At 42.4% G+C, this 12,736-nt stretch overlaps 1 protein-coding gene across 5 annotated transcripts in view; it reads right to left on the reverse strand.

Annotated features, from left to right (window-relative positions):
• Window positions 1–2,233: 2,233 nt before the first annotated feature.
• BCL2 (BCL2 apoptosis regulator) overlaps window positions 2,234–12,736 on the reverse strand; it is a 179,488-nt gene continuing 168,985 nt past the window's right edge. For all 5 annotated transcript variants that reach the window (XM_072998539.2, XM_072998540.2, XM_072998541.2 and 2 more), the window contains one exon: window positions 2,234–12,733. In XM_072998539.2, coding sequence (XP_072854640.2) covers window positions 12,687–12,733 — 47 coding nt within the window. In that variant the 3' untranslated portion in view covers window positions 2,234–12,686. The remainder of the gene's footprint in view (window positions 12,734–12,736) is intronic.

Here is a 12,736-nt window from a genome sequence, read left to right on the forward strand (position 1 = left end):
ATGGTAAAAGGCTGAGAGTGAGCACCCTCTTGCTTGCTGCTCTACCCTCCGTACATCCCCCCCAGTTCTAAGAACCCAATGAAGTCTGTTGTGTGGTGTGAGTGGCTGTAAGGACAGATTATTCATTGAGAATGAAATGGCTTAGAACCTTTTTTTTTCAGTCACTGTGCTGCAGTTCACACAAGCCAAAGCTCAAAAAGTCACATTCTGAGCAGTGGCAAGGCCCGACATAAAACAGCAGAACCGGTTTTGTTTCTAACATTTGTTTCGGGGGTTTTAACCATTCCTAACCTTTGGAAGCCCAGCGCAGATGGTACATTCAAAAAACAACTACTGAGCTTAGTTTGATACAAACGCTCCTTCAGCTCAGCACCCCTGGCTACCACCCAGCCATGTCCATTCCCCAAGGCCAGCTCTGCTTACCCCAATAAGGGTAGTGAATCCAGGGGATCAAGGCCAAAGGACAGTTTCTATTATCCTGGAGTCTCAGATGTGTTATAACAAAATTATGTCAAATCTACACCTCTCTCACGTCGAACCATGTTTAAATGTTTAAAGTCTACGAGCTTTTGTTAGAGAAGTACATGTGAGACACATTTGTGCTTTGTTAACAACTGAATTATACAATGGAAAGTGCATGACAGTTTATGGCAGTGGCGGGGGGAACCCTTGAATGTTTCTTTGGAGAAAGAACAGCTGTTTTTGTGCACACAGAAAACTGAGGAGCAAAGAAAATCTCTCTTGTAAAATCCGAGGGCTTGGACAAGAGGAAGTCAGTAATGAGGAGAGGATGTTAAGAAGGGAGAGAGTGTCTCACCTGCTTTATCCATACACGTTAAGGGAATTCAAAGTTTAGACTCCAGATGTTGACGGAAAAAAACCCGATTCACAGGAGTTTCCTGTCAGTTTCCACCAGTAACATTAATTTACAGCCACATGAGAGAGAGAGAGAGAGCACTTTGGATCTCTGCCAGTCCTTTTTGCATAACTACAAATGGAAAGACGCTCATCTAGTCAGCAAATCCTTCCAGACAATGACTTAGAAGATACCATCTGCCTGGTAAAATTAGACAGCACAAACTGGCCTAAATGCTAAAATGTAAACTCCTCCTGTGTCCAAAGTTTTGCTGGTTAATTCTCTGCAGATGACAGTGGAGTTCTTTGCCTTACAGCTTCGGGTTAAAGGGTATGGGAATCCTAGCATGAGACTTTCAAATAGGGAGAAACCATATCTCTGCAGTAGAGTACACACTTTGCTTGCAGAAGGCGCTACGTTCAGTCTCTGGCATCTAGGTCCTCAAGTATCAGGTGAGGAGTCCCTCTAAAGGTGCTGTTACTCTGGTAGTATTAGGGTACAGAGATGATTTACCTTGTATAGCTCAGTGGGTTGATGCACCCGGCTAGATTGCTGGGAGCTGGGTGTTTGAATCTCCTCAGTTCCTTTGGAGAGGGAAAGATGACATCACTTAGAACGTGTGTGGCTCTCGGGGGTATGTGCCCAGTTACCTGTGTGGCCTTGGGCAAGCTGCACAGTCCTGAGTGCCACTAAAAAGGAGGACTGGCAAACTGCTTTTGAGTACAGTAGGATCCTCTTGATCCACAGCATCAATATCTGCTGATTAACTTGTACACAGTTTAAAACTATTAAAGTATATTTAAAGAAAAATCCCCCAAAGATCTATTGCTAATGATGAAGTTACCACAATGGGCCACTAGAGGGAGCCAGAGACTATGCTATGTATCGCATTCACTATTCTAACAGTGTTTGCTATAATCCGTGTTTTTCAGCACCTGCAGGGAAGCTTGGAACCAATCCCCCCGCAGATATGGGGGCCCTACTGTACTTTTCCACTTAGAAAGCCTTGCGATGACTGCCATAAGTCAGAATGTCCTGTGAATCTCTGCTTGGCTATGGAAAATATGGAGTAGAGGGCTGGTCCTGATAAAAACCACGCCTTCACTTACCTTGAAAACCCTACTAGGGTCACTATAAGTTGGCTGCAGTTTGACAGCACATAACTCACAACCTTGGTATGCCACATGTGATATGTTTTCCACCTTTCAAGAAAGAAAAATCCACAACATTTGATAACATTGCCAAGTGGACGCTTTGGATTCATTTTAAGCTACATTGTAAGATGAACAGTTTAAATTTAACTCTCCAAGACTCAGAGTCAAACCAAGAGGGTTTTATCTTGATGGTCAGGAAGAAACCAAAATGCCAACATCTCTGTGTGCTTTGTTTTGTTTTATTTTTCCTTACAAAATTAGCTGAAGATGTGGAATGTTTAACAGCCGTATGAGTTATGACAGCTTTAAAAGAAAAGAATGTACTTATTTTAATGAATGATAATAGACAGGTAAACTATTTTTGTTTAACTTTAAACATACAACAGCCAAACACTGAAATAAGCTCAGATCCGCATATTACAATGATGCAGGTGCTACATAAAGTTCGAACAGAATTTGTCCGGGTCAGGTGGCTATGACATAACTCATTTGCTCTGAAAATGCTGTGTTACCTTTTTACTGTGGATGGATAGGCAACCTGTGGTCCTACAGATGTTGCTGAATAACTACTCTCAGCCCTAGTAGCCAACTGTGAGGGAACATCTGGAGAGCCACTCGTTGCCCACCCCTGGTGTAATTAGGGAGAATGAGAATATTTTGTGTGTGGCTTCCATATCCTTGTCTGCACTTCCTATCTGCTCAACGCAGGTTGCTTGTGCCACTGGAGCACCGGTAATTTGCAAGGCACAGAGAAGGGCCAAGTGGAAATTTGTAAGACCCACAAAGCTCCTATTCCTTCTAATACCCCATTATGTGTGCCCACAAAAATGGCAAGAGAAGAGAAAACAGGACTGTGTTTGCTCGGTTGGAGTCCTGAGCAATGCACCATGGCTTACGAATTCTGCGGCTTACGAATTCTGTGCCTTATGTTTCAATTTAAAAACAGGTTGGTTAAGAACTCAAAAAGTGTTTCTATGTGGTTGTAAGATGTCCACAGAAGAAGCTGCACTAGCTTTGATCAAACGAGCAACTTTGTATACGTTAACTCCCCCTTTGATTTCTATCTTTTATCTCTTGCAAAACAAAAGGTTCTGTTTTGAAATGTTTTGGCCTGCTTTTTGATACAAATGCTGGGTATTCTTTCAGACAAATGCAAGCTTTTACACAGGTGCAGTCTTGCATACCTAAGGCCATACAAGAAGAGACAAAAGATCCATTTAGTCCAGCTACGTTAATCTCTGTGATTGACCTCTTGTGGAAACACACAGGCTTTGTGTGAAGGGAAGAGCTCTTCCATATTCTTTGTTCCTAGCACTTGACATTTAGAATAAACTGCTGCTGAGCATGAACCTTCCATTTATTGTTATAATGAATTGTGAAATTCTCAGATGTGCTGAATTGTAACATCACTCTAGATAGAGAGTGCCTGGCATCATTGTGCTTTTTCCAGTTGTTGCTGAGGATCTGAAACTGGTGCACACATACGAGCAGTTAAACCACACTGCCTTTGGCTTAATATGGTCCAAGGCCACACATAAATCTTGTTGAATAGTAGGCTGCAAGATATATAGTACATGAACTACAAAACCCACTAGTGTCTGCAGAAAGGGGTTTGCAGTGATGCATTAGCAAATACTGGGATCCACACAGAGGCCAAACTAGATATAATCTTAAAATGTGTTAACAGGGGCTCTGGTGCATGGGAGGGAGAGTTAATCCTCCTTCTCTCACAGCCCCATGGAAAGCACTCATTCAAAGCTGTTACTAGTCCAGGAACTCACAGCAGGTGGAACTGGTTGTATTGTGATCCACGGATATGACAGAGATAAATCACTCTCCTCTCCATGCAGTATTGTCCCAATCCTTATGTACAGAAAAATACCAGTACATGCTCAATGCACTCAAACATTTAACATCATATCTAGTTTGGGCTCCAGAAGACGTCCATACCGGTTGGAGATTACATCTAACTACTTTTATCTTTCACAGCTTCTGGGCCATTTTTCTTAGAAGTATCACATTAGACTTAATTCATAAAGTACAGAGGCAAAAGGGAGTGCTCATAGCTGTGCTTGCAGTTCAGTGTAATGCTCAACCAACATAACAGGGCTGAGGAATATGCACCTTTCCTGCAACTCTCATCACCTTTAGCCAGCAGAGCTGATGGGTGAGGGATGACAGGAATTACAGTCTATTAACATCTAAAGAGCCACACAGCTATGCAATACTGACATTTAAGCACTTGCTTGTCAAACATCTGGCTGGATAGCTCAATGGATTAGGTATCTGGCTATGGAACCAGATGTCAGGAGTTCAATTCCCCACTGTTCCTCCTGGGCAAAGAGCCAGCCCATGTAGTCTTGGGCAAGCTGCACAGTCCAGAGCATCCCCAGAAGGAAATTATAAACCATTCCTGAGCTTTCTCTGCCTGGAAAACCCTGGAAAGAGTCACTGTAAGTCTGAATTGACTTGACAGCATACTATCATGATGATGAGGATGATTTTGAATATAGCCTGATCAGGAAGTGTACCGCGAGTTTAATTTTAGTGGCTAAACTTGGGATGAAATTAAAGGCAAACACTACAGAGGGCAGGAGGGATTGACATTTTGGAGGTGTATTCCTATTTCCTGCAATACTAGATGCTCCTTATTTTGAGTTAGACTACTGGTCCATTTTGCCCAGAATGGTAAACTCTGAATGGCAGTAGCTCTCAGGGATTTCAGTGACTTTCCTAACCCTATCAGGAAATGCTGAGGATTGAAACTGGGATGTTCTGCCTGCAAATTGTGTGCTCTGCTACTGAACTATGGACCCCCTCCTTCCAGCTATCCAAAAGACTTCAAGTGCACAAGCTTCGCATCTCAAACTTGCACACTTTTGGGTACTAAGCTTAGATCAGTGATATGTGCCCACAGTTCTTTCCTAATACAGTGGCGCCTTGCAAGACAAATGTGTCACAAGACAAAAAACCTGCAGACAAATGGTTTTGGCGATGGAGTTGATGACTCGCAAGACAAATGTTCCTATGGCCATCCTTTGCAAGATGAATGTTTTCCGTTTTTTGTTCCTGCCTCATGTTTGCTGATTTTTAAATGTTTTTCTACGATGTTTAAAAAGTTAAAGTTTTTTGATTGAAATTTTTAAAATCATCTGCACAATATGTATGGCTTTAAAGAGCACTTAATAAACCCTTTGTAAACCAAATCTGACGTTCTGACTTTTTTTAGATTAATTAGATTTCAATGCATTCCTATGGGAAAACGCGTTTCGCAAGACAAATATTTTGCAAGACAACATTAACTGTGGAACAAATTAAATTCGTCTTGCGAGGCACCACTGTGAGGAACTGGGCCTTTGAAATGACGGGGCAAGGACATGCCAACAATGAACTAGGGTTGGAACTGAGAGGCTCATGTGCAAATTGCAGATACGTTGTCAAGTCATTGCATGGACTTGGGAGAGTCATCATCGGGGCACCCTAATCCATATCTGCTGACAAGTCTCCACTGAGCTCATTGGACTGGAGACAAGCCTTACATTTGAAGAACAAAGACCCTTACACCTTACAGATGCCAATGAACCACTCCCATCATACCTCACTATTGGCCAGGCAAATTCGGATGGGGCTTGGAGTTCACCATCGCAAGGAGGGCCATATTTTTCTTAGCCCTCCTGTATAGGATTGCAGGCTGGGTCTTGCAGCCAAGTCGCCAGGGATAAAACGAGATGGCTTAATTCACAAGGGTTATGAGGCAACATGGCAAAGACGGAGGCCAAATAGAAATGCTATGTAGATGATTTTGACTCCTTTTCTTTCCAAGCCACAGAACAATACAAAGGAAAGCCTTTTAGTCACAGTGAAAAAACTGAGGGGTGGAGGGGTGGTGGTAAGAAAAACTTCACATTTTTATTTATATTTAACTTATCTAAATATGATTATTATAGATATTAGCAATATCAACTGTCCTTATAGAGAGTATGCAGCCACAATACTGTACAATTTGGCAGCAAATATTGGATTGAGGAAAGGAACACCACAGACCATCTGTTGAACATATAGACTATCAAAAGCCACCTGGACTTCTCTGGCATACAGCTAATTAAGATACTGAGAAGGCCAGTGGATAGCAACGCGCAGCATCTACCTAAATGCCTGTGTAATGTGACTGCTTCAAATGACCTCTAAAGCAGTTTTGAAGAGAATCTTGGAATTAGGGAATCTTGTTCAAATAATCATGGTGGTATACCAGCACAGGCATTTTAAAGTTCTAGCTTTCTTTAAAAAAAATATTCTGACCATGTAAATGATTGTTTGAAGCCCTGGCCATGTGAGGGAAATGTTCTCTAGTTAACCCCGTTGGCTGCTTTTCCCCCTGGTCACACAATGCACAGTCAAGATCGAAACATTTTCTAGGCGAGCGGAACATGCACTAGTTCATTATTTACCGTGATTGCTTGTGTGCATAACCCGCACCATTTCTTTTCAGAATCGAAGCCAGGAAAGTGGCCGCTATTACATTATTTTTAATTTTTTTGTGCCCAATACATCAATATGTTGGTAAAAGTATGTCACCAGGGGAGGGGCACCATTACATTACTGGCAAGTAATACAGTGGTGACTCGCTTAACGAGCGCACCGTATAACGATGAAATCGCATAGCGATCCGTTTTTTCGGATCGCTAATGCGATCGCTCAACGTTTTTTAAATGGGGAAAAATTCGCTTTGCGAAGACCGGTAAGCGTTTCGCTTACTGATCTTCGCAAAACGAACCCCGACGATCAGCTGTTCGGCGGCCAAAATGGCCGCCCGAAGCCGGGAAATGGCCCAAAATGGCCACGCGCAGCGTTTTCGCGCCCTCGTTAAGCGAGGCAAGGGCGCGAAAATGGCTGCCGGCCATCCTGGAGCATCGCTGAACGGTGAGTATTTGGCCCATTTGGAACGCATTAAACAATGTTTAATGCATTCCAATGGAAATCCCTGCCCCGTTCAGCGATGCTTCAGCATAGCGAAGGTTAATCCGGAACGGATTAACCTCGCTATGCGGGGCACCACTGTACTTTTTTCATTTCTATGGAAGGATACATTGAAACGTTGATATGCCAATGTCACCAGGGCGTGATCACCAGTATTGCCGTGTGGCTACCCCATGTCCATTGTGTGCCATGCATTTCTGCAGGAGCAGCCAGTGCAACAGAGGACACTCTCCAAAACAGAAACCCCTTCCCGATCAATGTACTAATTTTCAGCCCTGCTGGAAAGGGTTCAATCCCCCATTTTTGAGTATGACCACCCATGTGTTGCAACCAGAATGAAAGGGGCTGGAAATTATTATTGTGGGTGCACAGGAGGGGAGGAAAGCTGTGTGGAGGAGGGGTGGAATCATGTGCACTCGTGCAGTCACACGCCTTAGAGAGAACCTTGTTCCTGATATATTGATAAATAATATCTCTCTATCTCTCTATCTCTCTATCTATCTCTCTATCTATCTATCTATCTATCTATCTATCTATCTATCTATCTATCTATCTATCTATCTATCTATCTATCTATCTATCTATCTATCTATCTATCTATCTATCTATCATCTAGAGGCTAAATTTCCCTTTGAAGCAAGAGAGAAAATAAACCAGTCATGAGAATTCAAACAGGAGGAAATAAATTAATACCGCTAATAGTTCTTGGGACATTCATCCCGGGATATAAACTATGATTCAGTACAACAGATGTATGGAAAGTATCGGAAGAACTAGAAAACATTTCCCTTGTGTGGCCAGGGTCTCAGAAATAAACAATCCTTTATTAAGCAGGTTTGAAGTGCATGATCCAGTATAGATGGCCTGGAATTTATGGTCACTGTCTGAAAGTTAACAGAAGCATGTGAAACCGAAGACTTAAAGCCAAAACTTGTGCTTTGCTCAAGTCTCAAACCCTCTGTGCTGAGATGATAATACAGAAGAAAAGGCACCACACACAGGGCAATTGAAACAAATAATTACTGTATCTGAGTGGCTTTAAAATATCTGCTTCCCCCACTCTTGTGAAAACAGCTTCTTACAACTAGGATGGCTGTGGTATTTGCCAGTTTGAAACAGCTAAGCTTTTTTTCATTGCCCTTCCATCAGATCCCGTATCTGCCTGAAAGTGTTAGGGTAGGTAAAGGGCAGGAGAAAACGAATTGGAAAAGCTACATTGTTAAACTACAAGTTCCAGAATCCTCCAATGACCATGGCCACCAGCTTTTTCAAACTTCTGGGAGAACACTTGTCTCTGGCAGCCCAGATACCTGAGTCTCACCTTGCGCCATATCCCCCATGATGACACTCTTGAATAGACACAGTATATGGTTCAATACTGGTGGCTGCTGTGTTGACAGCATTTTAGGATACACTGAATTAATCATTTTTCCCTCTTGAGTGTGATGACGACTTGTGCGTTGGGATGAACCATCACACCACCCAGTGCCATGGTGGTGTACTTTAGTATAGTACTTTAAAATGGAGATCATTTGCACATCAAACTGACAGCCTGGTCCTATACAGCAGTGGTTCTTAACCTTGGGTTACTCAGGTGTTTTTGAACTGCAACTCCCAGAAACCCCAGCCAGCACAGCTGGTGGTGAAGGCTTCTGGGAGTTGAAGTCCAAAAACACCTGAGTAACCCAAGGTTAAGAACCACTGCTATACAGTTAGGTAAGGCAGAAGCCAAATTTCTTTCTTTCTTTCTTCTTAAAAAAACCACCATGTTATGGAATTCTAGGAAGTGTAATCGAAAACAGGTCCAATTGCATATGCCTAACTCAACACTGGGCTGAGCTGTGAATGCTATTAAGTACTAAGTAACCAAGAGAGAATGAAAAATGAAGCGCTAGGTATGCGTGTGTGAACCAGCCCTTGGTAAAGCTGCTGGCAGGCAACACAGATGCCAATAACTGAATGCTGTACTTTTTCTAATGTACAGGTTGCTCTTTGTGCAATGGAAAAGCCTACCCTTTGGTGTATGTCTTATACAGGCCCACAAGGTTTACATGAGTTCATGGCATGCGTGGTCAGTTATAAAACGTATTGTTTCCCATACATATCCAAAGGGCTCCTTGTGTTAATCTGGTGCAGCAAAACAAGGCAAAGCCTTGCAACAACGTTCAGACCAAAAAGTTCAGGTTGGGACAAATGTCAAGGGAACTGTAACCCACTTCTTTGCGTACATCTTGGCTGTGATGAATTAGGTTACAAGTACCACAAAAGCTTCAGCCAAATTAAAGTTGTTAGTCTGAAAGGCGCCACAAGACTTTTCACTGTCTTCCCATATGTGTTTACTCTTTGGAAAACCCATCAGCTGTTAGGCTTGTTTAAATTCCACTGACTATGGGCTACGTAGGCCACAGGTTACACTCAGCTTCCTTCAAATTGTTCCTTATATAGATGTACAGTGTAAGGTGTAATAATAAATATTTTAGCTTTAGCAAATATACATTGCCCAGCATCTGTACAATGAAGTTCGAATATCTGCCTTTATACATTTATTTCTAGTATGAAATGTGAGAACGTTGCTTCACGGTTGGTCTTGAAATTCTGGATGCAAGTGACATAATGGTAGAGCAGCTACGACAATTGGCGAGATGCATTAAACACAATCCACTAGGAAATTCTTCTGCATACGATCCACTGAAATGAAGGGGATGAAAGCAAGAATAGCTACCTTGTGGATTTTTGCCCATTTATAAAAGCAGCTTTGAAGATATGATATGAATTATAGCCATAGCTATTGAAATAATTACATTCTCTAGAGCTTTTGCTTGCTTATAATGTCACAAAATTAAAATATTTCAGTTAGAGCAGCTGAGCCTATACATTTTCTTTTAGGGTTTTGTTCTTGTTGTTAACATCATCTTAAGCATGTTTGTTATGGCTGTACTTCAGCTATACTTTTTTCTTAAATCAACAAATGAATGTTAATTCATAAATTCTATTTCTTTACAATTTTGGAAATTAAAAACCCATTCGTGAGAAAACACTTACAAAAAAGAACAAGGAGGAAATTCAGAAATCAAACATGTCCACCACATATAATTCTGAATTTGTTCCTTTTGGATGGTATTCCTTCCAGAAATTCACTAAGCCTCTGCATTAATAGCACTCACATTGCTCCTATACCCGCTGGCTGAGATCCAATATACAAACTGTGAGTTGGCATCATTACATGTGCTGGGATTTTCCTGGCTCTGCCCTGCAGCCTCCACCCCAACACTTCCCGAAAACTAATCACGGGGGCTGGGGGGGGGGGAAGCCTCAAGTGCACAGGCCTACATAATACAAAGGGCAGCTGCCGGAAACAAAAAATGGCAAAGCCCTGAGCATGTGCAAAACCATCAGCTGTGCGCACAGAGTTCTTGATTTTTTTTCAGCCCTGGCCATGAATGTATCCAACTGATACCAACATGCCATTATGGTTCTTATTAACTAGGCATAACGGTCCATTGGAAGGAATCCCATCTAGTGTCATCTTTGTTAAGAGTGATGGATGCCTTTGAATACATGATCAAAAGGGACCATCCCATCCCATCAATTCTGTTTGCTTTAGGATCTGAGTCCACCTCAGACAACTGTTATCAAAAGCACATTTATCTAGTTCTCAAAGAACCGTTGCAATGAAAGATCGACTTGCACTTCTTGGGACCATCACCCATAGATTCCCTGGGAAAGATGCTCTCAATGGCCCAACATCCTTGCCATGGTTGCCACTACCCCAGTTCCCTTGCTCTTTCCCTCCAAGGCCAGCCTTCACTGCAGCCCAGAAAGAGAGGTCCAGCAGCCTACTCCTTGCCCTTCTTCCTGCCTGCCTGCACACTTCGGAGTGGGGGAGAGGAAAGTGCAGGAAGAACGAGGAGCAACAGGGCTAGAGAACTCTGGTGATCTGCACTGGGGCAGAAGTTGCAGTGTGTGTGTGTGTGTGTGTGTGTGTGTGTGTGTGTGTGTGTGTGTGTGTGTGTGTGTGTGTGTGTGTGTGTGTGTGTGTGTGTGTGTGCACGCATGCATGCATGCACTCGCATGAGCTACAACCCTGACCTCTGGGGCCAGCTCCTCCTTTCACCAATCTGTCCCAACCTATATACTTGGAATCAAAGAACAAAGCAATATATACTTTTTTTTTTTAAAAGAGAAAGCTGTCTTATTAAATATGCTGCATTCATCCCTTTCCGAGTGATTTTAAATAAGACCCCCCCCCTTCCCACTCAGCTTCCCTTCCAGGATTCCATACAAAAGACAATAGGCACCTCCAGCAGCTGGATGTCTGTGAGGCTCTCCAGATGGAGGCACTGGAAGGCTTCTTTATTCTCTTTCCTTTTGAAGATGGCCTCATGAAACAACCAGGGATGCAATCCTTCTGAAGGGAATAAAGCTTCAATTAGGGTGGGATAATTTAATGTTGACGTCCATTCCATTGCAGAAAGTAACTCAGAGCTAATCTCCATCAGCTGATTGCTCCTCCGTGCCAAATGAATCTTGAGCTTCCTTCTGACTTTGAGATATTATTAAGCAACCCAAGGAAACTGATTTCAACCCCTCCCACACTCCCCCATTAAAAAAAAAAAGAAAAAAAAAAAGAAATCCAGTACAGAAAGCAATGAGTAGAACAGGAGGTCAGGGGTTTGAGGCTGCAGTTCTGTGAAGCAGATACAGGCACTTACGGTTTCCTGACAGTTGGAATAAAATGTTACTGTTTATGAAGAAGCTGATGGGACTGTTTCTTGCAATTCCCAAGGATTCCATACCAGGCGTTGAAACCGTTGCTTGGGGAAACAGTGGTACTGTAGGTCCTTCCCAATGAGAGCCAAGTGTGGGTGTGGAATGGCACAGTGTGCCATGTGACAAGACACTGCATAGATTATGTGAAGTTGCATTGCTAGCTGTCATCCTCTCAGGAAGCCTTCCAAACACTTTGGAAAGTGTGGGGTGGTGTGGGGTGCGATGCAATACTAAGCTTCATGGGCTGTTACTGGCCTGAATGTCATATTATCTTTTCACAGTGGAGAGGTACCATGTTGAAAAACAATATTTCAAAGGTGGCACTGGCTGGAAATTGTTCAGATTATCACCCATGTTGCACTTTAGGTTACCCCTTTCATGGGCTGAGTTGAAAAACCTACCTGCAAAACCGTACTACAAAAAGCAGCCTTTTGCAAAGATAAAGCACGTATGTTGCTAAGTCTGTTCTGGAGTCCACTTTGATAAAATAGTCTGTCAAATGATACACTGTTAGAATGGCGAAGATCTTTGGGGTCTCCTTCAAATGTCATTACAACAATGTTCTGGTATATTTGTTTATATTTTGCAGAATTTCAGGAAAATAGTGGGTTAAATGTAAAATATCTTTAATAAATAATTTTTCTCCTGAAATGTAAAAAATAAATGAATATTCCCTTTGGCAGTAATAGCTGATTTTATATTAGAGAGAATACTTGGCTCATAAAATAACAGCATTGTGCTACAGGGGAAAACGACGCCATATATTATTTTCTTCTTCCCCCTTCTCTTTTCAGTTCCTTTAAACAGACTTTCCATCACACTGATTGCAGGTTGGTAGAAATCACTTATGCCCTAGATAAGCGCCAAGGGTGATACAGGCACCCACAACAGCCAGACTCAGAATTGTCTTCAGAGGCAGCCAGGAGAAATCAAACAAGGTCCTCATGTTGTTGCTGTACAGCTCTACAAAGGCATCCTG

The sequence above is a fragment of the Pogona vitticeps genome, chromosome 4 (genome assembly GCF_051106095.1).
Source record: "Pogona vitticeps strain Pit_001003342236 chromosome 4, PviZW2.1, whole genome shotgun sequence".
Classification (NCBI taxonomy): Eukaryota; Metazoa; Chordata; class Lepidosauria; order Squamata; family Agamidae; genus Pogona; species Pogona vitticeps.